The sequence below is a fragment of the Sipha flava genome, unplaced genomic scaffold, assembly GCF_003268045.1.
Source record: "Sipha flava isolate LNK unplaced genomic scaffold, YSA_version1 117_pilon_pilon, whole genome shotgun sequence".
NCBI lineage: Eukaryota > Metazoa > Arthropoda > Insecta > Hemiptera > Aphididae > Sipha > Sipha flava.
This window is the reverse complement of record NW_020271741.1, coordinates 978,260-1,002,390: the sequence shown is the minus strand read 5'-3', so window position 1 is coordinate 1,002,390 and position 24,131 is coordinate 978,260. Positions and strand designations below refer to the sequence as shown.

Sequence of the window (24,131 nt, the reverse complement as noted above, 5' to 3'; positions counted from 1 at the left end):
AACACCCTCCTTTTGGACCGTACCAATTTTTTGGGGTTGCAATTAAATACAACAGGAATAATATAACTTATTTTATCTATCGCTTAAGAGATTTCGATAAAAGTTTTTAGTAGACTATCATATAACAATACGACCTAAATAAAGTGCACGCGCAATCAGTGCATTGTAAAAACGACTAAACGATATGGTCCAAGACTCAACTAATTTAAAATCCATCCATCTAAGAATAATCAATCGAACCGTATCAATCGCATATAGTTGACGTTAGTATGTAAAAGTTTTGCTGCAAAAGTGCACATTAACATTATGAAGTAAAAAAATATATTATATTCTATAGTATAATATGGTACGTGAATTATCTTATTCGCATAGATCTGAGGTCTATATTATTTACACGTTGTACAAATAACGTGGGTATGAGGTAATTGTTTTCGGTCATAAATTATGAACAAAAAAGCGTGGTCCTTGACAAGTATACTGATTACATTTTTTTTGAATGAATTACTTTATTATAAATTATTGATTATCACACATTTGAACCATAAAATATTGTAAATAATTTAAATACGTTATCTTATACAATGCTCGTCGTACAAATATATTATAGTTAAGTGAATGAATAACGCAAAAACTCAGCGATTAAATTAAAAATATTATAATAGTTTAATCGAATTTTTAAGTGCATAAATAATTGATATCGAACGTCATTCAATTAGAATATTCAAAATCGTGAAAACACTTAAATGTTGTTCGAAGACGTTGACAGAGTATGAAAAATATATTTCAACACATTTCGTCCATAAGCCATACTACTTATTGTATCGGTTTCGGTAGATTAATTCGATTCATGCGATTTTCATTTATTTTTTTTCCTAACTCTTATAATTCTAACTCAAACAGTATTATTCGTCGGATAACGGTATTTGGTTACAATTTTTTTGAGAAACAAACAATTCGATTCTGTCTAATTAAAGGGTGTATACATTTGCTGTGGACTTGGGGAAACGATGGGAACGGATGCGTGTAGGCGACCGCAGTGGCGGGAGATCCTCTGCTTAGCGCCACGGACGGGTTCGACGCAACCACGGACTATTAGCGACTAATTAAAATAGCTGCGACACAGTAATTAGTCGGCTGTAACATCAAAACGCTTCGTGATCACCAGACTTCCGGTTTTGTCTCCCGATCTCTTAACTCAAACTAGGGCGAAATGTGTTTAATTAATTACTCCTCGAACGTGTTTCTTTAATGCACCGTTCACGCGAATTTACGTAATTATATCCGATAAGTGTAAGAGCCCATAAAACCATACGACGTATAATAATTTTACGCATGCGTACCAGTGGCACAACTAGGGGGTGCAAGAAGATCTTTAGCATCGCCAAGTTAAAACTTAGCACTCCCTTGTTTTTTTTATATCCAACCAATATTATTTTAGTGAAACACCATGAATTTTATGTTTTTAAATTATGGAATATTTCCTGAAAAAATGTTTAACTATTTGGTTGTAAGTCGTATAATATAATTCATTCCATATTCGGATATTCGAATATTAGGATATTCCAATAATTATCGGACAATAAGGTATGCATTATAGATACTGTAATCAAGGACGGAATTAGGAGGTGGAAAACAGGGATTCATCCCCGGGCCTAAAATTTTTGACGTTAATATGTGTTTTTAAGTTTTGATATTTGTATTAATGTAGGTTTAAGTGTGAGTATTTACAGATTTAGCACCCCACGTTTTAAAGGTCTAGTTGCACCTATGATGCGTACGTGCGCTGATCAACATTAGGTGTTATTGTAACTTTTCTATTTTTCAACATACTTACAAGCATACAATAGGTCTAAGTGCTCAGGCGATAGGTTATTATTAGCCTTAAGTACACCCTGTTCAATTTGCGTGTGCAAGCGTGTGGTGCAGTGTTATTTGTACGTGCGTTGTAAAGTATAATAATAATTATAATACACGATTTGGCACATGTCGTTTTGACCGTTATTCTTTTGTCCCTCGAAACGTAAATCATAAAATAAAAAAATAAAAATTTGTATACTTGCCGACGCTTAAACGTGGAAAGTACAAAGCATATCGCTGTGATAAAACTGCGTGCACCTAGAATTCGATAGGTTTCGTTTCTATTGAATAATTCAGTTTGACGTTGTAACCTGACCAAATCGTTCATGTGATAACAATAATCAGTGGTCATGGTTTGAATGATATTCGTTTCCAATACGATTCAAAACCGAAATTTCCCAATCGATTTACGAATTCCAATCCGTAACTCTTTATCACAATAATCGTGATGGATATTGAAAGCCAGTACGTCAGTGCATGCGTGGTCATACGTGCTTTTAGTATTACGCGTGCATCGAACGGTGGTGGGATATTTTCGTTTAAATTATTGACAGCGCGAATCCGATACAAATAACTTGCGCAGTGCGTTTCGATGATTATTTACGAAGATAAATCAGAAACTAAGATAAAAAAGTTTACAACGAATGAATTTCAATCAAATATTCCCTTGAAGACGGATATAAAACATGCGAGTTGTACCGACTGCGCTGTTTACCGGTTTTCGGTGTGCTATACGCATTATGGATACGAGACGTGCATTCGTTTACATCGTACAAGCATACCGTGTGTTAAAAATGTAACGCACGTTATTGATATATTACTATACTGCCTATATACGATTCGGACGCAGCAAAAGATGATCTTGCGGTCGAAAATGTACATGGGAATCATTACCCAAAAACGTTTACCGCCGCGAAATGTTATTATTCGCCCCGATCGTTTCCACTCGACGACATTGATAGATACTTTTTTATTTATTTATTTACACTATCGGTTCGATTGTACGCAGTAAAATAGTGAGGTGAGAAAATAAATGATTGTTCAAACATCTCGATGGTCGGTATAACTCTTCAATGCTCAAAATGGCATATAATTTCTCGCTTCGACGAACCGTTCGACATTCAACTGTCCATTATGGTAATCAACGGAATCTCGATTGTGCAAGAAGGCACAACAAACCGATCAAATATCTTTAACTGTGTATTAAGCGCGATGGAAAGTAGGCACGGATATTTATAAAAAAAAATGAAACGACGAAATCATCGCACGACTCTTGCGTTAGACGATCCCGTGAAAATTACGGCGGAAAAACATTTTCCGCAGACAACGTGATCGTGTCGTTATCGGGCAAGGCTACCCATAAACGTAGGTAAATGTGTAGCTATATGGTGAACAGGGTGAATGATAATTCCTGCCCGCCTACCGCTGGTTAAGGGACCGGGTGATATATCGTCTGCCGGAGCGTTCCTCGATCCCGCACCGACCACCCGATGATTTCGATCTAAAATTAAATCTATGCGATTCGGGAGCCGGAAAGAAACGTGGTGCACGGTACTATGGTATATTGGATTCGAATCGAAGTTTCCTTTTTTTTTTTATTTCCAAATCGGGGATTCGGCCTTGTGACAATGCGTTGCCTCCGGGGAAAACACGTAAAACTGTCAAGGGACGCGGTACACCGTCGGGTAAGTTTTTCATTTTTTTTTCGCCTCTCGCACGATTCGACGCCAATCGATTTAGGGTCGCGCGACTATTTTTTTCGAACGCGTAAACGCAGCACAATAATAATGCCAACGTCCGACGGACGATCGACATCGAGACGCACCTGAAGGTCAACGTGGTCAGCGGCCGGTACGACTTGTGGCTGTTCGGGTCGGACATTGGGGTGCCCCAGAAGTCATTGACAGCCACGTGCGCCAGCGGACTGGTGCCCAGCACGTCGGCGTTCATGGCCACGGCCGGTATGTCGTCGTGCACAAAGTCACCGTGCAGCCCGTTCCAGTAGCACGCGATCACAGCCGCGGCCACGGATGCGTACACGGCGACCGCGACTTCAGGCCATCCGTGCTTCTGACAGCCACGCCTGCCGCAGCCACCGCTTCCTTGGTACTGGTAGCAATTCAGCTGGTGCTGGTTACCGCAGTTGTTGTGGTAGTGGTGATGGTGATGTGGTGGCCCCCTCATCGTGTGATCGAGACAACCATACCGCACGCGCAAGTGCGTGTTCACCCAAACGGCGGACACAGGCGGATATCGGAACGAGGGAAACGATCAGTTACCGACCGGTGAAGCCGTCGGAGAGAGACGGATCGAGGGATGGATCGGAATAGAGTTATAGAATTGGAGAGAAACGTTTCTCGTGAGACCGAAACTCGTATTTGTTCTTATTATTTTTGTTTTCCCCCGTGACTAAATCACCAGGCGCCTACCCTTCGGACGACGTCACACGTGCGCACCACCAGTGACACGGACGTGACGTACGCGTATAGTTGCTTCTCGATTACGGAAACGAACGACGACGACGACGAGAACCGCGAGTGTACCGATGGCCCCATCGCGAAAACGACTACTGACGAGAGGGACTACGGCACGGCCACTTGGACTGTGACTACGGAGCTCAAGGTCCGAAGGCGCGCGGCGCGGTTGCGCTCGGAAACGAATGCCGCCGCCAGAGGGCGAACCAACACCACCGCCTGGATTCGAACGGCTACGAATTCGACGCGCGACGCCTCAACGAATATGTAACAACAACAATGACGATGTAATAACAACGAATAATATTTAAAATACAGTGTCGTTTTACTCCTCTTTCCCCCGTTGTCAATATTTAGCTATGAATCGTCAATTATTATTTTCAATATTGTTATTTTATCTATAATATCACCAAAATCCACTAACATGTGCCTTACATACCCATAATTTCTCGTGAATCCCCATCGGCGACTCGAAAGAAAATCGTGTCGATATTTATTGATTTAAACAACTAAACATATAGTTTATTTTACATTTTTCTATATATTTATCGCAAGCTGAGTGTCACTAGTGGACGACCTCTTGCTTTTTTTCGTATAGATTATATATTTATCATGAAAAATACAAAATAAATTATATACTTAATTATTTGTATGAAATATAGGTATAGCGATATTACATACTCGTATAATTTGAAGTTAAACCTTGGTTCAAAATAAAATTGGCTTTATGCAGTTTTACTTATCAGGATAAAAGAATCATATTGTTCTTAAAATGTGCATAGAGATAAATATAAAAATGTAAAATAATATTCTACTAGAATAAAAATTGTAATTTTGTATTTATCATTTAGATCGTGCACATATCTACATATATCAGGTGTATATTTCCAGTCAAACTATTTTGTGTTAATTCCACTGAAAAATAAAATATGTAAAATAAGTACTTTTTCATAACGTGGATGACATTCTATTTTGCAGTAATTTAGATTATGGATAAAATTGAAAATATAACGGTACAAAAAAAAAAAAAACGAACCTTATCGCAATAAATCGAATTCTAACACGATTTCCATTTTCAAAGAATAATTATAGCGTAACCACTTTAACTAATAGTCATTCTAAATTCTAACCATTTTGGCACTGTACAAATATACATATACATATAATACTCGTATAAGTCCAATCTTATATGTGATGATCGAGGGGTTCCGTATCATTAAAGCAAAATTATATTGGATAATATTAGTATCCTTACGTAAATCACGGGCGAGATTAAGGGGGTGGCTAAGGGGGCATTACCCCTCCCCTCCTTGAGACTAAGCTATCTATTTTACAAAGCAAAATATTATTATATATTAATAATTATAATAAAATATCGTCAATGGTCATTGATGAATATGGTACCTATTTCATATATTTTTTTTTTTATAAATAAATAGCTTAATTTTGTTGTTAATAATATGTATTACCTACATTTTAAAATGGTTTCAAATTAAAATTGATACCTATAATGTAACTATTTAAACTTTGTAATTATTGTGAAAAAATGACTTACTTATGAGGGACTCAAAAATATATTCCGTAATTTAAAATTTTATATAGATTTAAAAAACCAACTAACTAAATTCTTAAACCTCCATTAGCCACTCCCTTGGTTAGTGATAAAACCCGCCCCTGACGTAAATAGTGCATATTATATTTTATTTCTTCGCATGATTTTCACATTCAATTTTGGTACATTTTGTTTTATAACAATTAATTTTTCGCGCTTTTAATTTTCTTTTTTTTCATCCTAATATTTCTCCCCAATGTTGACACTTTACTGACCGTAAAAATATTTAATCATAAATAATGGAGAATATAATTTATATGCTTAGTCGTGAGGACGGAGAAAAGAAATTCTATAAAATCTATAAGACTAAAAGCGTAAAATAAATCTAAGGGTAAGGATACGATAGAGGAAAACAGTTTGAATAGAACTATAAATACCAAGAAATCTCTACGTGTGACCAAAAATACACCAAGATCTGATGAAATTATTTTGTCAAACCGAAGTGCGAAAATGTGAACAATTTTCACGAAAAAGACTAAAAATATGAATTCAACGGAAAAAGTGGTGTATTCTCGATGATTGGATGAAAAAAAAAAAAACGAGAGAAAATCAAATCGATTTCTCGAATGGATCCGTCGGACGGGGTTGATAATAGATTTTTTGTTCTAAAACTTTTCGGAACAAACGTGAACGGGAACACTAAACGGCACTGGTACAAGTGACGCGTGTCTCCGTTATGCCGGTGGTGTGGTTACATTGGCGGGTGTGCGGTCTGTTGTCAAACACATTTGCCGGTGTTCATGCGCGTTAACCTGGTACAAATCGACGGGGCTATTATTGCGCGATTAATTATGTAATTAAACGGCGTTTGAATGATTAACACGAGCCAGAGACAAAAGACACGCATTACAACGGTGTGCATTTAAGTCGGACTATTATTACCTGCGCGTGCAACTGTGACGCGAAACGGCCCGCGAAAACGTCGTTTTTGCGTACCGATGCGCAACTAGGGGGCATAAAAAGGTTTTAGCACTCCTGAGTTCAAATGTAGCATTCCAAAATGTTTTATTTATTTATTCATATCTCTAGTAATCTCTAGTAATTATAGTTAAACACTATTTAATTTTATTTTCAGCGATTTCAGTACGCCCCCCCTCCGATATTTGGGCTTTAGTTGTGCCCATGCTGGTGCTGTGAAAACACCTGTGCGAACACTGCGCGCGTTAAATACGTTTCGGTCAGTACAATGTTGTGCGCGAACGAAACCGATAAACCGTATACAACGGAATGGCTGGACCAAAGTTTGCACGTTGTTGAACGCGGACCCTGAACGGACACCGGTAACGCCTTGTTTTCACGTGACGAGTATTCAGCCCTTTGAGACGACTGAACGAAAACGTTTCTGTTTACTCGGCCGAGCCTCTACTGAAATCGACACTGTACTCGTCGCGTGTCCAAACCGATGTAGTGAACTCGTGCGCCGCTCGGCCGGGCCAACAAAACGTGTGCATACGCTAAATCGGTCAGTTTCGGTATTAACCCGAGCAACGGAACGTGTCTTAACAGTCGTCAAAACGTTAAAGCATAAAGACGTAAAGCATTTCAACCATATTTGTGTTACGGCACTGTGCAGTCGTTTCTTTACTGAATCGGTGGTGTTCTCGTTCGATCCAGGAGGTGACGGGCCGGGATAACGTTAAGCACCGATGACGTCGATCGTCCGGTGATACTGCGATCGATCAAGTTTTTACGGTTCTAGAACGACCGTCGTACGGCAGGGCCGGCGCTGCATTTAGTGAGGATCTGAACAAAACTTATTTTACCAATAACTATAGTCACCTCTAGACCTGTTGGCCGTAATTAATTAAGAAAATATGTAATCAGACTCGGGACAGTTGCACGCCATATCAGGTAATAATTAAATTTAAAAAATGCTATAAGATAAACTTTCTAGGTATCCCGGTTTATATACCGTATGGAGAACCATCGTCATTGGTACATTCATAACATATTAAATATAATATAATATTGTTTTATTAATTTGTTTTGTTATATGCTAACGGATTTCTCAAGAAATCGCACTCGCCAGACGATTCACGCGTTTCACATTTTATTTTATGAGATATCTATACAAAATATTTTTCAATTCAAACTTTAAGCGCGAGGTCCTGAACAAATGATCCGTTTTGCCTTCTCCTAACACCGACACTGGTCGTACGGACGGACATAAAGGTGTTCTATGCAAACACCGTAAACAGTTCGCTGAAAAACATGATTGATCTCGACACGCGATCGGTGCCGTTTTAAATATATCCGACAACTCATTATATCGAAATCATATAGAGAAGTACAGTGTACTCTCGATAGCGCATTAGGTCATCGTACTGCAAACATTCATTCGTTCGTAATAAGTTGGTTCGCACTCAAACTACGTATTTACGACGTTTCCCGAGACGATTGTAACAACAAGAACCTAACCTTCGTTTGCTTATGGTGATGAATCCGAAATAGTGAACAGCTATAGACACGTAAAATTCCGGATTTTGCTGGCTCGGTACCACTGTTTGGTGAGCCAAGTCGTTGAGTACGTAATTATTTATACGTGTTACCGTGCGACCACTATACACGACCGCGCGTACTTGGTTTCTGCGGGCGTTTTAATGAAAAATCGGTCTTGTCGATACGTGCTGCGCGTACGGGCAGTAAAGGCAATAGGATGGTGAAAACAGTGATTCTAATTCGTAAGGCTTTACGTTTTGCCTTACATGTTTTTTGTCGTACACTGTCAACGTAATGAATGGGATTATGTTACTGCCGACGTGTTACATGTTAGGTGACTATATGGTATCCGAGTACCGTGGACGTTGACCGACAATTATGTGCAGTGGCCGAATGCTTGTTAATCAAATATTACACAAATAACTATTATTGTATAATTGTAATTAGTAGGTTTTAAATATATAAAAAAAATCTTTTTATACTGTCTGATTGATAGGCCAAGGGCTAACTTTTATCACATTTTGCTAACCTGGCGTTTAAAAATTTATAAAATAAATCAATTTAATATTCATTCGTGTTCGTTTAAATAAATCACCTTTTATAATTTCAGGTACACAATAGTTCTATGATTATCGTTTCTCAACATTTTAACATTTATAATATTTCAAGTCATACATATTTTCCGTGAACTCCAACTCGTTTTAGGAACATTTTTTGAGCTTACAGTTAAAATAGTGCAAATACATCCTAGAAAACATGGCACTGGACATATTTTAGTAGGCACATATGCTTCATATTATTAAAATCCAACTGAAGTTCATGTTACACTTCTTTAACTAATTCGCTTCGGGGGCCCAATATACTCAAAAGTATATCAATATGTACACATTCTAACGAGACACCAATATTCAATGGGATATAAATCTTATACTCCTATATTAAGATAAATTTAATAAAAATATTTTATATTGTTGAAATGCTTTTAGAATATTGACGATAACTGTTTGGCGTATGCAATATGATGTTATAATATAAATGGCAGTGAACAGTAATAATGCGTTTAATTCAATTTCAAATACACTTTGTTCGCGAGCAGTTCATAGGACTCAGGCATTGTTAAAGAACGAACGGTAAAAGTAAATAACTATTATCAACTTTTTACTTTGTCCGAATTCGATGGGCACTATACAATAACCAAGCATTGTCGGCCGGTGCTCAGCTACCCCATTTTGACCTAACATTTCACAATTTCCTAACCCAAATCCATTTGGTGATTTTATATTTGAATACACTTTTTGGGATTATTCGTTTACAATGTGCCAAACCGTAAGCTGAAATGTAATAACTCTAATTGTTAATAGAAATATATGTAACATTGCAAGATAGTAAAAGAATAGGGAGGCGTTGTGGTCGAGCTGGACAAGACAGGTGTGTTTAGACACCGTTACTGGTTGTATAATAATCAGCCAACGCTGATATGACGTATGATATAAAAACAAAATCTTACAAAAAAATAAAAAACTATAGTATCTCCATACCAGATTAATGTTAACGAAAATAACCTTGAAATTAGAAACGGTAACAAGAAAAAAAAGTAACTATTACAGTGACTTAAGTGACAAGTATTATCACAATTAGAAAGCTTGCTAAATATTAAAAACATGTTGTGTTAATTTTTCCTATAATATTTATACTAATAACGTACATTTTTATACGATTTTTACACGAGCATGAAAATAGTTCGAACAATATATTACATTTTATTCAGCTGTGTTATATGCCTATAATCATTGATTATTATTCTATAACCAATGCTATAATGTAACTCAATATGAACTTACTCAAAATAAAAATTATAATTATTTAGGAATTTTAATCATGAAAATGTATTTATGATAATAATAAAGAAATAAATACAATAAATATTTAATAAAAACAAATAAACTACGGTTTTTTTTTATATCATATTTTATTTTCGGTTGGTTCACCCAGATTCATAAAATAATCGATTACAGTTTACCAACATTCTAACACGTCTTCATGTATTTAAAAGCTATAATATGATTGTTACGGTTTGCATAATTTATCACAATACGTTACAATTAACTAATGCGGGAACATAAAATACGAAAATTTCTAAATTTTGATTTATTTTACGTCAACATATGAACTACCTACCTTTACGCAAGGTTCGAAGCAAAATAGTTTTCGAGAACAACGTGGATCCTGGGTACTGAATATTTCAAGACGTTCGTAAATTAAATTGTATTCTTGTCGATATTTCCATCTATATGCCTTTCTTATAATCTTCTGTTGGGAATCAGTTCGAAACGCATCGTTACATCGACTGCTACTGCTGTAAGTATATATCAGGTGTCAAAACATGGCAAGATGAGTATCGAAGTTTCTCCAGAGGTCAACACCAATAACAATTATAAGTATACAAATTCATTGAATTCGTAGGATAGAACCATTATGAAACTTGTATTTGAAAGTTCAACAGTTGTAAAATCGAAATGTACCAAGAAAAAAATCCAATCACTTTTAAACAATTTGACTTTATAACGTGCACGAGATATTTTCCGTGATGTATGTGTAATTATTGAAAAAAAAACGGTAATATTAATTAATGTATAAGTAGTGAAATGAAATTTTGGAAATAAATTAAAAAATAAAACTCTATATGCTATTGGTACAACACACGATCAAGACAGACTAAACCAGTGAATTAAAAAATTACAAATGTTTGTTTAAAATAAGTAATACCTATAGAAAACGTTTTGTCGTCGGTTGATAATTAATAGTCAGATTAAAAATCGTGTTTCAAAAATAAATATATGATGAGTGATAAATTACATCGAAATTTACAGTTTTATCCCGGTTATTCGAAGGGAACCACTGTACCAAAGATAAATTCATAACGAGCAGCTATAGTTTATAATAACGTGTTATTCTAATAGTGATTGCCACTTATTGAACTAACGATTAACCGACTATAATTCATTTTTTGGAGTCAAAGTGATCAACCTAAATTCAAATGTATTGTTAACTACGAAAAAAAATTATTTATAAAGCCCTCATGTAATCGGCGATAGTTCCTTATTTTTGAATACTCTGTATATTGTTGCATATGGAAACGGTGTTCACTCAAGAAATATTCAGTCTTCATAATTTGTCAAATTCTCAATGGACTATCGGTAGAGTTTACACAAGTTTGATTACATTTCATTACGAAAATAGATATTCGTCTATCTCCATGACGCACAATGATCTGAAACGTCATTTTAGCTTGCATTAATTAATACCACTCAGATATATTTCATCTCATAACAATTTGAAATAAACCAAATCCAAAAAGTTTCTTTATTTAATCTTTTTTTAAATAAGGAATAAGGGGATCTAATTTTAAACTATAAAATATTTTTTTATCATACATAAATGTATATGTTTTAAAGACAACTGGACTTATGTTTTGCATTAATTTTTAAATTTCCTCATTTTTGAAGGACTCAACATTAAAAATTTTAAAATATTATTATAATTTATGTATAGTAATCAAACAATTTTTTTTTTATTTAATAAAAAACATATTATAAAAAAACAAATAATATTTTGTTAAATAACGATTTAACAATTTTTTACAAAATAACTTTTCCGATTATTTTAAAAAATAATATCAATGGATACTTTTGAGCATTATATTTCATTAACTCAAACCAAATACATTAAATCATTATGAGTATTGTGTTGAGTATCATTACTTTTCTGTTATATAACATTATATTATATTTTGAAATATAAAAATAAGAGATGAAAATAGATGCTCATGAGAGTAAGCAAACATAAAAGCTGAGAAATATATAGCAGTGTAAAAATTAACATGAAAAGTTTAGAAAATAAATAGTTACAGTATTCGAAAAAAAATTATTTCAAAATTATTTCTTAATTAAGTTCTGAGTAATTTTATTTATAAATTAATATTTATTGTTTTATAACAAGTAAATCACTACACCTGATAATTCTGATGAGATGGCTTAACTATTAGTTAGTAAATAGTTGGATGGATTTCTTTCAAACATAATTCAGTGTTGATACTAAAATACAATTTTAATCTACATATTATTTTACTATTATGTACAGGCACGCATAATCTACATACAATTATTACCCACTTTCGTAGGACTAAGCTTAAATCCTCAATAAATGTTTTTAATTTTATTATATTTTTGAAAAAAGGATATTTGTCCTTTTTTTCTAGGGTGATTAACTAATTGACTTATTCAATCGATAAACTCAAATGGTCTGGTTCCAAAATGAGTCCATTGAATAGTGACAAAAAAAAAAAAAAAAACACCGATGTGACTAATTGGAAAGTTTCGGAAAGTCGGAAATATGTGTACAATGGGAAGGGGATCATTTCGTACACTAGGAATTCTGAAACCGACGACCACATGAATCTTAAATCCAATCAGTCCGAGTCCTCTGCATCCGTTTCGGATCGTGTTTTCCATTTTTTAATATCCAAATTTTACCGTCGAGGTTCGGGAGTAAAAACTGACGGACGGACGTTCAACACCCACGGAACACGGGCTAAAAATGCAAAAATTAAAGTGTGTGGAACGAAATTCGAAATCGTACGGTAAAATCTCGTTCGCCGGAGTCTCGAAAAACGGTAACTCGAATAAACATCGTGGAAATGGTACGGACCGGGAAAATAAAAATAAGCTATCTCTATGGAACATCTGAATCGAGTGGCAAAACGCGAACGTTTGACGGACGTGCAGTGCGCAGCGTGAAGAGTCGTATGTTCCCAAGGAGCGCATTGGTTACGCGTACACTTACCCGCGTCAGATGATCGATAGCCGATCATATGATCGATCGCAATCGATTTCGTTTTTCTCCGATCGACGCGCACCGCAACGATGGGTCGAACGTGGTCGCACGAATAATCCCGTGTTCGTTTTCCATCGTAACTTTTCACGCGCACCCAAATCCCGTGTGATAGGATAAATATTATGTTCGCGTAAAAACATTGTTCCGTGATTTATCGGCGTGTGATTTATATCATTCAGGCACATTTCGTGCAGTTGAACGTTTCAATCTGTTATTGTGATATTATTTGGTACGCGTTCCGATACGATGATAAACCATCGTGAGGGTAAATGGATTTTTGCACGTAGAAAAAATGCTCGTACGTTTATATACGTTTTCCCGACCCGTTTCACGATTACGTCGTAACGTTATGCAAATGGTTGGGAATGAAATTCGATTTTCGGTATAAAAAAATGAAAAACAAATTTTCGAAAAGTCACCTTGATACGGTTTGGACTGTCTCCATACCCCACGCGTAGCACAAGGTACGCGCGCATATCACGTGCCCGCACGACGAACAACTCGTAAACGTTTCAGTTTTAATTTTTGAAAAGGCTTTATGCACCGATACGACGGGCAGTCATGTTACGGACGATACGCGTGCAAAGGTTAGTTACTCTCGGTTTGTGATTTTAAAATCGTTTCCACACGGTGCACCGTACGTGGGTGAACGAAAATAAACAAGCAACTAGGGCCGCACCTACATTAGATCCGTATTTCTTCCGATTCGATCCAACATTGTGTTCGACGGTCGGACGATATCTAAAGAAAAACAGACATCTTGATCTTAAAGTTAGTGCCAACAATTGAAACGAAGCTCTCAAATTCTCGTTTCCCGAAGACTCCCAACACTATCCGGTTTGACAAATTATTAATATTTGCTTTTAATTAATAATTATTTCATAATGACATTTCATAAAATGAATTTCATAATTCGTAAATAAAATCTAGGTATTACTAAATATAAAAAAATATAGTTTTCCGTTTTCGCATGGGCCCCTTAAATGAGCGAGGCCCTAAGGCGGGTGCCTTCTCCACCAAATAGGTAATCTGGCATAAGGCGTACGCGACGTTTGGTGATCCACTGGTCTCACAAGGATACCGATCGATGTTATTTCCGTATCGCTTCCATATGACGTACCGGGTTCGACAGGACGACACGGGAAACTCGTGACGTACGCATTCCGTATAATGTCAAAAACGGTACGCTTGCACGACCAGAGTAATAGTTGTTTGAGGACTATTTTTTTAGCTATTTTTTTTATTTATTTTTTTTTTTATCGTGCACGCTCGGCGAGTCGCGTCGAACGGGGTCGCACACACGCACGACCAACGTTTTACGTATTACCGTTGCATAATATATTTATAGGTACGTTTGCGTGAATCTGCATAACAGAAACTTCCGTTTGAAGTCCAATATGTTCGTCAAAGACCACACGTGTCAAATACATTGTACGACTTTCGCATTTAAATAATAAATGCTTATTTGTTGTGTGCGCTGTTATTATTTTCGCGTGTCCCGTACACTGTTCAAAACGCACGCACGCACGCATGCACGTATGAACGATATTTGCATTTTTAATATGAAAATAAAATCGAATTTCCGCCGTCAGCAAAATTATAAGAATATCGTTTTAAATTTAAAATTGAATCATTGTTGTTAATAATATTTTATCGTCATTTCGTTGCGTCTAGTGACGTTTTCAATTCATTTTCGTAGCTACACGTTACAATATTATCACATTTCCCGAACTGCGTAACCGGCTGTAGGCATTATTTTTATTTTCGTTTCACTGTTCGGGTTCTGGTTGGACCATTGACTTTGCATAGTATTTACATTAAAATTACAGCATAATGCTTATTCATAAACACGTGCAGTGTGTGTATATCACGACGATCCCAATAATAGGTCAATACGCCGCGGTGTATAAACGACCAACGGTCGAGATAATAACCGCGTTAGGATTTAGATCGATTGTGAATGTTAATCTTCGCTCATTGTCACCCACACAATTTAAGTTACAATGTGCCCGTTGGTCCGATTCGGTACGGCCTTTAGCATCTATGAGTCACGGTTGTTAGATGAATATATAATCGTATTATACTTTCAGCAACTGACTGAGATTATGAGATTGCCAGATTAGCCATTGCCAGAAAAGCCGTCTGAAAGACACAATCAATAGTAATTTGACACGGTTTCTCACCAACCGTGTTCGTATATATTTACCGAACAGAAATGGTTTTCGTGGGCCGTTGTCTGTACTTGCTCGTCTCTTAAATCAGATGTGGTCAAATAGAACCATATCGGAAATGCATAAAACCGTTGATAATTGCTGGTGTGTTCGCGAAATGGATGCTGTGTGTGCCGGGGCAACCCCCCCTCCTAGAATGTTGCAAATGGGGCGCTACGGCTTAAATCTAAGAGCGAGGGGCTCATATTTCAACTGATTTTGATAAAATCAAAAATAATTCGAATATTTTAATATTCATTAAAAAAAATAAAGAACTATATGTTTTAAATTTCCATGAAAAAAACTTGTCGTTATAGAATAACGAATACAATTGACTACAAAAGTACAAATTAAAAAAAATTTTAAGCTATCCAATGAAAATATTCAAGACAAACATATCCATCGGGATTGATGTTACCAAAATATTAAATAAAAAATGTTATGATTATTCGACCGTTCATGCATTATAATAGGGCTCAAAAATATTAAACATAGAGAAAGAGAATCACTCGGGTTATTGTTTTCCGTCCTCCGGTCCTGGCACACCCGCGATGCCGGATTTTCGCGGCCAAAAGCGTACATTTGCGTTTGCTGCTAGTGTAGGTTTGCTGTATATACGGATGGTATGTAGACGCACACGGGAACACGAGCTCGTCAAATATTTATGTCGGCCAACGTCTGCCGGCCGGACGGAACGGCGACGGGATGTGGTTCGCGGCACGTGTACGCGTGTAATAATATGCACATAACAATAGAATAACATAATATATGCAAACGTGCACCGCTTTACATATTCGCGTTGCAACGCTAACATGTATTACGTCGTATGTGCACAACGCGTAGGAGTTCAGACGCGCTGTCGGCGTATACGTACGTTACTATCATACCCCGTCTGAGGGGCTGCGGCACGAGGCGATTTTATTGGCAGCAACTTCGTCGTGACATGGTCGCCATGCATGAGGTTATACATGGCGAGTGGTGAGCAGTAGTTGGTTGCAAAAACGTCGTCCATTGTATCATATCGTACCGTAATTCGTGTGCGCTGAATCAGCTAAATTTTTCTTAATCTTATTAAGCTTGTTATTCACGATTTATAGAAAAATAAGTCGATGAATATGTAAAAAGTTTACTAACGAAGCATATTGGATCAATGAAATAACATATTAATATAGTAAAAATAATGAAACTGATAATACAATTAATATTGATACCGAAGTCGGAGATCATGTGAAATATTAAGGGGGCTCAAATATTTGATACCAAACAGACCCATGGAGGCATTGCCCCCACATACCCAACCAGCTAATTTTTACATTAAATTACTCATAAATTTTATTCTTATTATTATAATAACTTAAATACTTACAAACATAAAAAAAAGAATAATTAATAAAATACTCGTACAATTACAATGTTTAACTTAATTTTATAATTCTATTACATTTTTTGTTAAAAGTATTTAAAATAGCTATATTTAGTCTTATATTTTTCAATATAAAATATTAAATTAAATTTTTTTTGAATTTTGAAGTTTTTATTTTCCTCATAGCAGAAAAACTTCTTTTTGCTCGTGGCAGAACTAATAGGTAATGTGAAAGCAAGTTGTAACATTTTATAAAAATTAGTATATACTTGAGTTGAAATATTCTTTTTAATATCTTCAATATCACCTATTTCATAAAAAAAACTAGGTACACTTATATAATTGAGGATATAAGAATATACAATAATGATAAAAATTCTCCAATCTGTACAAAAGTACGGTATTGTTTGCTTAATATATTTAAGGGGGCTTCAACTTCAAATTATTTATTTTAGGGGAGTTAAACCCCGCAAGTTCCCCCGATCTCCACCTATGATTTATAAACAATAGTGATAACTTATAACTAGCAGCTAGTAGCGAGTTTCAATGTCATACGGGGCGCGGCGAATTTGATAAAAATAAGCATTTTACCTACGGAAAATTTTTTTTAGTGGGGATAAGAAAGTAAGATTAAGTTAGGTTTATGAGTAAAATATTTAAATTACAAATTAAACTGCTTAACTTCTATTTCATATTGTGATACCACAAAAAAAAGTATTATACAATCGAGAAATCATAGTAGCAAGATTATTGATGTTTTAAAGTTCAATCAGCCGTTTCGCGTGTTCATTTTTTTTCCTACCTACATAGAATTTGTAAAAACCGCAGAAAAATGTCGAGGGGGGGTTACAACCCCTAAACCCCACCACTAGTTACGCCACTGCCTACGGCACGACTAATAGAGAAAAAAATTATGTGTATTTCAAATATACACACAAGACTTTTACAAATAACAGCTCATCGTCAGTTGTAATAAAATGATGTTTCCTTCCTTTTTCGATTGAACAATTTCTTTTCTAAATCATAAATTCGTTCGGTATGAAATCACAATTTGACAAGAAATTGTACCATATGTATGTAATTCGACTGATTTTTAATTAAAAATTTAAGATTAAGTAGTTTGTTTTTATTTAGTACCAACACTCCTCCCGTGATGCTTTCTTTATTTTGATAACTTTAATTGTGCTATGTATTGGAAACAGATAGGTACGCGATTGTGTAAACCAACAAATGTTTCGATATTGATGCATCATGTTTGATTAATATCATTTATATATAATCCTGGTTCAAAAAGGGTACGGTTTTCATGTTTATCGTTTTAAAGAAACCGTATCGTGATCTAGTTCTCGTACAAAATCACTACTAAATTCCCAAATTCTTTGTGATCTACTCATCTCGAAATCAGATAAATATTTTCCAATTATAGTTATCACTCGGTTTTAAAATTTTGTAATGATTTCTTTATGAATTTATGTCATTCGCTAACAATTTTCTACCTTATATGCTTCTCGAAAATCCGAAAATTCCTTATTATTGAACTTTTTGAGGTTTTTGAAAGAGTTTCGTTCACGCACGTGGTTTAAAAGCATTCATAAACAAAAACATTTCATATTACTAATATGTACTGTGTAAATTCAATCTCAGGCATCTTAAAATTTGACACCAAGTCAATTCTGAACAGAAGTTCCAGTGTTTCCATCAACTTTCTGTTGTATTCCAAGTTTAATACCTCAAAATCTTAACTTATAAAAAAATTCTTGCCAGTTAATTTCTTGTACAGAGGTTAAAAATGTAATGTGTAGTATTTTCGCAGAAAAATATTTTTCGTCTTGGAAATTATTTTTAGTAAAATAGAAAAGTTTACTATTTTCCAGTTGTGTTACGATGAAGTTTCTTTCTGTTTTTTTCAGTTGTTATAGCAGCAATCAAACAACAAATTTCTGTTCGGGCCTTATCAAATGTATTTGATACTTATCTTTCATTTTTTTCGCCGAAAAGTAACCAAGGTCCTTTTCCAAGTTCTAATCAATCTCTGTTTTCAAATTTCATCAAAACGAATTAAGTGGTTCCGGATTAAAAATCGCTGAACATTTTATCATTATATATTATATTTATCATATTTATCATTATGATATTATATCAGCTATGCTTCGAAATTATTTTTCATGCGAATCCGATCGGTTTCTGCTCAATGAGAAGTCTTATCAAACCGTGTTGACTCGCCTTGAAATCATTTAAACACTGCTTTCGAAATGTATTCTTGCACACCAAATCATAAACCATGTACCAATATATAATTTAATCGGGATTTTTCTTTACAGACGTTTTTAAACACATAATATACAATATTACAATTGAATATTATATTATTTTTTCCAAGTCCCATGGTTAGTGATCGATTAAATTAATTAGTTTTCAAACAAAACAAAAACGATATAAGATTGTATCGTTTTAAATCTTAAAATCCAATATACGAACACGTTTGTTCGTTCATAGCTTTACAGGCGTAATTGTATAAAATATGTCAATATCACTATATTACTTTATACTATATGCTCGTTTATTTTTTTTTTTATATGAACTGTTAAATATATATATTTTTTTTTTTTTTATTTTTTTTTTACGACCGATGTTATACCATCAATATTGTCGAAAACACGTATAGCATATTTGAATGGATATGTTATTATAAAGAGATTTCCGTGAAAACTCTTGTATGCTTGCGTACATTGTTAGTGATCAGTCACATATGTATTGCATTTGTGGTCTGAAGATGTCAAGTGAAATCTGATTAAAAAGAAAACCCTATTGATTCTTGGATTTACAAACACACGAAAATAATCGAAATGCACATTGTAGAAATACATGCTCAAACACTCATTAATAAAATTGTTTTTATAAACATACTTGTACAATACAATAATACGACAAAACCGGTAAAAAAAATAATCGACCTTTGTACGATATACATCCGTATGCCATATCATACGAAAACATATTTTCCCGATCATACTCGATCAATTCAACTACTCATACAATAGTATAACGATAAAAATTAAACTTCAATGATTATCGCTCCGTATATTTGTGTGACTTAAGAATTTCCTGTGATTGCTTTTATGAACCGATTTGAACTCTAAATAATAGTTCCCGTAATTTAGGCACTAGACATTTTTAAATGCGTTCTAACCTCCTACAACCATAATCCCTCGTACAATTCTCCCAACATTCAATTATTCATGAACGAATCAACTATTTATCACTTGCAAGAATGCTCTTGTAATATTTTTTTTGTTAGTATACTTATTTACAGGGCTCCTGATTATTATACAATTTATACATTTGTTTTCTAGCACCATATACGAGTAAGTGAGTTAAATTTACTTTTGATCTCCGAGAAGTAAAACAAGAATTTGATTATTATATATTGGGGAGTTTTAATGTTCTTACATTATTTTGATGCTTTTATTGCTCTATTGTTTTTTATAACCTTTTTTTCAGGCAAAATAAATATCATATAAAAACTTCTAGAAAATCGTTAAATTTAGAAAAACTAAATTTGGTTATGAATCTTAAATGAAACATGAAAAACCTTATTCTTAAATAACTAATCAAGGTATTAGAGTGTTGATTTCTATAAATGGTTTTATTTATAACTTAGTTGAATCAACTAAATTACTGGACTCATTTGCCAAATATCCATGTGTATGTATATCATAGATTGTATTATTAAAGTCCTGCATTTTGGAAATTTATATATTATTATATTCTTAGTTTTTTTTTTTTTTTTTTTAATATCATTTCGAATTTAGAATTGAAATATCAAAATCATCTGTAAATAATACAGATACTATAGTATTTTTTATAATTGTATTTAGCAATTGTATATTATAAAATTATTAGTATGGAGTAGGCTTTATCATAAGCAAAAATTCACTTGTGATTCAATAGAATTTTGCTATAAGAATATATCTGTAAGTTTGTCTGTCTGTAAGGCATATTCAATAATATAAGATATAATAGAAGATTTTAAAGCTCTCCCAGTCAGGTATTTATACTAACCGTACTTCATTAGGTTTTCAACTTGTATACTTAGAATTTAGATAATTAATAAAAAAGAAAATGAGACTAATGTACCACATATAACAAAGTATACAAAAAATAACATTACTTGAACTGCAATTTTATTTACGATAGAAGCTTAAATATTTTAAATTTTTCAAAGAGTTTGCACTATATACTACATTTACTTGGTTCAAGATCAGCTTGATGAAGTTGTAAACGAATTTAAAATAATGCACGATAAATTGTAGTTATTTTTTATTTTTATTTCAAAATTGTAATATATATGATAATTTTATTGTTTTAAAAACTTTTTATTATATTTTAACGTTATGATTCTAAGAATTTTACAAATAGTTAAAGGTGTATCATCACATACTTCACTAAATGTGTATTATTAAAGCTTAAACAGTTACAAGCTCTACCGGCTTATCAAAGACGGAAAATTATGACACCAGTAGTGCTTTATAAATGGCGTTTGATGGCTACACGATTGAATAGTATTACGATGCCGTTTCCATAAACGGTAATTCGTAGCAAAGTTATGAGTAATCGGACCCGCTTCATACTGGCTCGAAAAGATGTGAAAATAAAATAAAAAAAAAAAGGTGAATATATTACCGTTATGAGCACTCATTCGCGTCGTAAGAACCTGCACCGACGTCATGTTCGTCGACGTGAGTCCTTTGAAACGAGTGACTGATTACACGTTTCCGCCTTTATTTCAACGCGCACCTATTTGTTTATATCATTTTTTTCTTCGCTTTGCAAGCCATTGCTTGGTATTCCAACGAACACGCGTGAACGTATACACATGCATCGTAACGCGTTTGTGTATTATTATTTGAGTGCACAAAACGTTTGGTTCTAAGTCACCCGGCTCGAATGAAAGACAAAGTATTATTTTTTTTTTTTAACTTGAAACAAGACCGTATACGCTTTTTACGGGTATGCATCATAAAAACCTGCTCTCATGTGTGAGTAATAGTTACTGTATAGTGCAAGTGTCTTTTTTCTTTTTTTTTTTTTAGAATGTTATATGAATATGTAATTGTTATTAAAAAAAAAAAAATTTAACGCTACGATCGAACGTATCAACTCTTTAATCGAGTGTCCAAGTATGCGAGCTTGTGTGCACCTCAGAGAAAACAATATCTCCTTGTCCGCACGTACAGATTTTTTGTACAACATTGAATATAATAAATACTCGGCCGTCAATTTCAATGTATATGTATAAATATTTTATCGTATACTACGTAATCCACCTAATAAATTAATCAAACATTTTGTTATGTTTATTAAAGAGTTTTTTTTTTTATAAAGTTTAAATTTTATAACTAAATAAGTTGCTACACTACCGATACTCTTTCAACTCAATTTTTTGTACTTGAATTATACAGAAATTAATATTAATTAATATATATATATACATAATATATTAACATATATTAATGTATATGTATAAACTAAAATTTTACTAGGAAACGTGTACAATATGGTTTTCATTAGATTTCATACGCTTGTTTTTGTTAATTAGAATTATATCGCATATAAAAAAATACATTTTCAAACTGCAATTTATTCATTGAAAATAAAAAAGTTATAAAAACTCAAAAAAATAATAATATTTATTAAACTGAAATAGTATGAACATATGTAATATTATGACTTATGTGCCTGTTATTTTTTTTATTCATTTTCGTACCTTACATTCTGAAATGAAAAAAAACTATGATGCAATAATCGTCGATTTTTTAATAAGTTGTCAACGCAGTAGAACTTGATTCAATTTGCCTAATTAGAAGTTAAATCGATTTTATCGATAAATTCATAAAATACATCTAGCCATACATAATTGAGTGGTTACATTGTTTGTTATTTAATAATAAAAACTAACCATGCAAGAATTTTATCACTTTTTATTCAATATACCGAATCAAAATTAACTTGTTTATATATACGATACTCTGAAGGACCTGTCTATTACGTTTTGTGTTTATACTCTACTAATAATAAGGACAACACGTTTTTTGTAATTTTATCAATGGCAAATTGTACTTATTTTAGTTGATTTTGTGTGGTATGTGTATGTGGTATTTTGTGTTTCATTATAGAGACAGTAATTATATTATATTTTCTGCATCGCATTGTAAAAAATAAATACGGTACATTGTGTTCCCTTTTGTAGAGTTGTATTTTATTTTATTATTTATAATTCAGTTAAGTTCATTAAAAAGGTATCGCAGCAGCTCTGCAACGAAAAATAATAAATTTTAAGCTTTTTATTCCGACGAATTAAAAAACTATTCATTTAGGTTTTAGAATGAATTTAACGACAAAACACATTAACAATTTACCCTCTCGCATACCGTACTTATTTAAATAAGTCATGAAAAAAAAAATATATATATATATATAATTTACACATATATAATATATTCTTACAATTACATAACTCTACAACAAAGAGAACGTTACAACAGTGCCGGTTTTTTTTCATCAGTCCCGTGTTGTTGGGTCGATTAACGAGTGGATTTTAGCAGGTACAGTTTTTAATACGAGTACCGGTGATGTGGTTATAGGGTACCGGTGAAGGGCGGTAGGTATTTTAATCTCCGCTCCTTATCCTCGTTTTATCCTTTGAGTGCTTAAAGGGGCTTAGTTAAACTACAAATTAAATAAAACGAATACTCGCATCGGGCGATCGTTATTGCACTTCACGGTACAGGTCAATTTAATAAAAAAATATATATGTGATATCTTGGTTAAGATCCACTATCATTTTTACTATCGTGTCTATAGTGATCCGCGTTTTTGTGCTTGAAACGTAGTATTCGCTTTAAGTTAATTACTATTTTGATGCACAACAAGTATACATACTACATGAACTATTCGTTGATATTCAGATAAGTAAATATTTTCTGCTTAGGTGTTTAGAAAATGTTAGCCTTCATTCGATACGACGCTTATAATCTTCAGTAATCGAATACAAATTATCGGAATTTTAATAATATAAACGACACTATCGATCTTGCTCCACGAAGTATTATTACACCTATAATAATACATAAATATTTAAGTATTTTAAATAACTAAAACAACCATACGTAGATTCCAATAATAATTTAATACTCGTATGTTAAAACTCTATCAGTTTCGTAAGTTCAACGAATTACAAATTCTCATTTTAAATCATAACGCGTAGCCCTAGAGCAGTGGTT

At 33.8% G+C, this 24,131-nt stretch overlaps 1 protein-coding gene across 1 annotated transcript in view; it reads right to left on the bottom strand.

The window, feature by feature from the left end:
- LOC112693131 (transmembrane and TPR repeat-containing protein 1-like) overlaps positions 1-4,460 on the bottom strand; it is a 168,302-nt gene extending 163,842 nt beyond the window's left edge. The window contains exon 1 of the mRNA XM_025568057.1: positions 3,683-4,460. Within this exon, the coding sequence (XP_025423842.1) occupies positions 3,683-4,041 (359 nt within the window). The 5' untranslated portion in view covers positions 4,042-4,460. The remainder of the gene's footprint in view (positions 1-3,682) is intronic.
- Between the last annotated feature and the right edge of the window lie 19,671 nt (positions 4,461-24,131).